Here is a 3273-nt window from a genome sequence, read left to right as displayed (position 1 = left end):
CCTCCACCACCCCCGTCGCCACTGTCGCCACCGGCTCCTCCCCCGCCCCCGGGCATTCCGTGGCCCTCGCCTCCCCCGCCCTCGCCAGCCTCGCCTCCCCCGACGCCCCGGTCGCCCCCTCCCACCTCGCCTCCCCCGACGCCCCGGTCGCCCCCTCCCACCTCGCCTCCACTGCCGCCGAGTCACCCACCTCCGGCGGCGGCGGCGCCGCCGCCGCCACCGTCGCCGTCGCCGCCACCGTCGCCGCCGCCGCCACCGTCGCCGCCACCGCCGCTCCCGCATAGGTCGCCTCCCGCCCTTCCCGCCCCGCTGCCGTCCCCTCCTTGGCACCCTCCAGACGAGCCGCCGCAGCTGCCGCCGCTGGACGCCTCTGAAGCCATCGTCAAAGGGTCTGCGTCCGGGCGTGGGCTCCCTAGAGCCCCTCGAGCCCTCTCGTCTCGACGCCGTGCCGTCTCCTCCGCTGTAGGCTCCGGCTCTGGCAGCTGGCGGGTCGAGGCGCAATGGGCCCGGCGGCGCAGATTTGGTCGTACGGCTTGGCGGGTGCCGCCACAGGAGTCGCTGCTGGGCTGCTGGGCGTGGGCCTTTGGGCAGGCCTCCTCTGCTGGCGCAGGCGGCCCTACCCTCTCCGCGACCGCGAGACAGAGGGGTGTGACATTGAGGCCAGAGGTTGACGAGCGAGTCTCGCTCGCCACACGCCCCGTAGGCGGGCGCCGGCGCACCTCCGGCACACGCAGCTTCAAGAGAGCATCGCGATCGCGGATCATGACGAAACTGATCGAAGCAGCCAGCGAGCATTGACAATGGCCGAGCCCGTCGACGCCGGCGTCGAAGCAGCTCGCCGCGTGGCCCGCGAGACGGACGAGCTCTGGGCGAGGCAAACCGGCGCAGTCCCACGGGTGCGCGATCTCATTGCAAGCAGCGAGGAGCGCTCTGGTGCGCAGCCCGCGCCGCGCCGCTCATACGGAAAGAGTTGAGAGGCGTGTGGGGAGGAGAAGTCTTGACAGGGACCACACAGCAAAACACGAGCAGGGTAACGGGGCTCGGTACGAGCCCTCGAGCTCGTAGGTCCGATCGTTACCTCTTGCTCGTAGTTTTGCTGTGTGCACCACCCTCGCCCAGGGATTCACAAACAATGCGCTGTCTCCCGGCCGTTATCTTTTTTCTCGGGGCAGCTGCAGGTTGTCGCGCCGCCCTGAATGGGGAGCACACCCACACTCTGCACGTGGGCTGTGTCCGTGTCGAGTGTCCGCTCTGACGAATAAATGAACTGTGTGTCAGAGAGTGTCTGACGCCGGTGGCATCGGCCGCCGAGGGAACGTCGGGAAGAGGCACGAGAGATTAAGAGCACGAAAACAGAAAACCCAAACGAGGGATAGTGTAGGACACCGCCGCCATCGGCCGCCGAGGGATTTTAATGTAGTGTCATGAGAGATAAAGATAAATAAAACGGAAAACCCAAACGAGGGATAGGTGAAGGACACGCTCGCCACCAGCACGAGCAGGATCTTGTAGGACGAGGAGTGAAATAGGGGAACGGGTAAGGGGAGCGCATCTCCACACGGAGGGGGGCTGGGCAGGGGGTTCACCCTCACCACAGGGTCGCAGGGATTTCTGCAAAGAGAGGAGTGTGGTGGGAGCGCGGGCCGCCTAAAATTCTTTGGGCGCGCCTGACCGCCTAAAGAGGACACCCAGAGGGGCAACCACCGCACATTGTTCCACCCAGCCAGCGAGGCTCCACACATGGACGGCGGCGAAGTACTCGTGGCTCAAGCCGAGACGGGCTGCGGCCACACCCTCGAGGTGGCCGCCGCCGACTCTGTCATCGGTCTCAAGACGGTCCTCTCCGAGGTAACCGGCCTGGACGTCGGCTGCCAGATCCTGCTGCTCGAGGGGGAGCGGCTGGAGAACGACGCTTCGCTCGGCGAGTACGGCCTGCCGGCCTCAAGCGGCGCCCGCTCCCGCCCGGTCTTCCTCTTCAACCGCCGCTCGCTCAACCGCTCCGCGCCGCTGCCCGACCCGCCCGGTCTGGCTCCGGCCGAGGCGCTCGTCCCGGAGGGCCTGCCCGAGGAGCTGGTGCCGCGCCGGCCGGCCGATCTAGCCTCTCCGCTCGTCCGCGCGCTCGTCGACTACGAGCGCCACTTTGCGCTCCACCGGCTGCAGGCGCAGGCGCTGCACGACAGCGGCGCGGCGCGGCTGCGCGCGGCGCGCGAGGCGCTGGACGGACGGGAGCTGCAGGGGATGGCGCTCGGCTGCGCGGTGCTCAACCTGCGCGGCTTCGCCTCCAAGCTGAGCGAGCGCTACGCCCAGTTCCAGGCCTCGTATGAGGAGACGACGGCGCTGCAGCAGCAGCTCGTCGCGTCGTTCGACGCCGACCTCGCCGCCCTGCGGGGCGCGCCGCTCGACGACGCGATCGCGGAGCTGGAGGGGTGGGGGGCGGGTGTGAGCCTGCTGCACTGCTGCGGCGAGGAGCGGCTCCGCTCGTGGCTCTCCGAGTGCCAGCACAACGCCGACCACCTCACCGCCAAGGCGGCTCAGTTTGCGCTCCAGTGGTCCGAGTTGCAGGCGAGGGGAGATATGGGGAGATATGGGGGAGATATGGGTTTGCGCTCCAGTGGTCCGAGTTGCAGGCGAGGGGGCGATGAAAGCAGGAGGAGGGGGTCACAAGATGAGACTCTGGCGTGAGCTGCAGGCGGGGATCGCCCTCGAGGAGGAGGCGCCCGAGACGCACGCGCCGCCCTCCTCGGCGGAGCTGCGGCTGCGCACCACCTCCACGCTGCTGCAGCAGGGTGGCTCCGTCCTCGCCGCGCCTCGCCGCGACGACGTGATGATGAGACCGCGTCACTGTGACTGTACAGGCGACTCCGTCCTCACCGAGCTCAGCCGCGACGCACTTCGCGTCTCCCGCCTCGTCGACGAGCAGACGCAGGTTGCGCCGGACGGGTCCCCTCTCCCCGCAGGGTCCCCGCTCCCGCCAGCCTCGCGCAGCATGGCCGGCTCCTCCACCGCGGTCGGCTCCTTCGCTGCGGCGGGACCGGCCACGCCCGCCGGGGCCACTGACGGCGCGAGCGGCGCACCGCCCGACGCGGGCCGTGCCCCCTCCCCCGCTCGCCCGGCGGCGGGCGGCGAGGCGGCTGCCGGCGTTGCGGCGGGCGGCGAGGAGGGGGTCGGCGGCGAAGGCGGCGGCGAGGCGGCCGGGAGCGCGACGCCGTCGCTTCGCGGCTCGCTGGTTCGCCCCTCGGCGGCCAAGCTGCTCGAGGAGTGCGCCGCGCTCGA

The 3273-nt window shown here is 70.2% G+C and overlaps 2 protein-coding genes across 2 annotated transcripts in view; both read left to right on the top strand.

Moving 5' to 3' along the window:
- Positions 1-974, top strand: part of EMIHUDRAFT_118619 (hypothetical protein) — a gene marked incomplete at both ends in the record, with an annotated part of 2874 nt that extends 1900 nt beyond the window's left edge. The window contains 3 exons of the mRNA XM_005769653.1: positions 338-389; positions 467-646; positions 704-974. Coding sequence (XP_005769710.1) covers positions 338-389; positions 467-646; positions 704-974 — 503 coding nt within the window. The remainder of the gene's footprint in view (positions 1-337; positions 390-466; positions 647-703) is intronic.
- Positions 975-1740: 766 nt separating this feature from the next.
- The window catches only part of EMIHUDRAFT_244192 (hypothetical protein), a gene marked incomplete at both ends in the record, with an annotated part of 4938 nt that continues 3405 nt past the window's right edge, over positions 1741-3273 (top strand). Inside the window, 4 exons of the mRNA XM_005769652.1 lie at positions 1741-2073; positions 2287-2555; positions 2671-2786; positions 2856-3089. Coding sequence (XP_005769709.1) covers positions 1741-2073; positions 2287-2555; positions 2671-2786; positions 2856-3089 — 952 coding nt within the window. The remainder of the gene's footprint in view (positions 2074-2286; positions 2556-2670; positions 2787-2855; positions 3090-3273) is intronic.

Source organism: Emiliania huxleyi (genome assembly GCF_000372725.1).
Source record: "Emiliania huxleyi CCMP1516 unplaced genomic scaffold EMIHUscaffold_412, whole genome shotgun sequence".
NCBI lineage: Eukaryota > Haptophyta > Isochrysidales > Noelaerhabdaceae > Emiliania > Emiliania huxleyi.
Note: the sequence above shows the minus strand (reverse complement) of the source record. Positions and strands in the feature narration are given on the sequence as shown.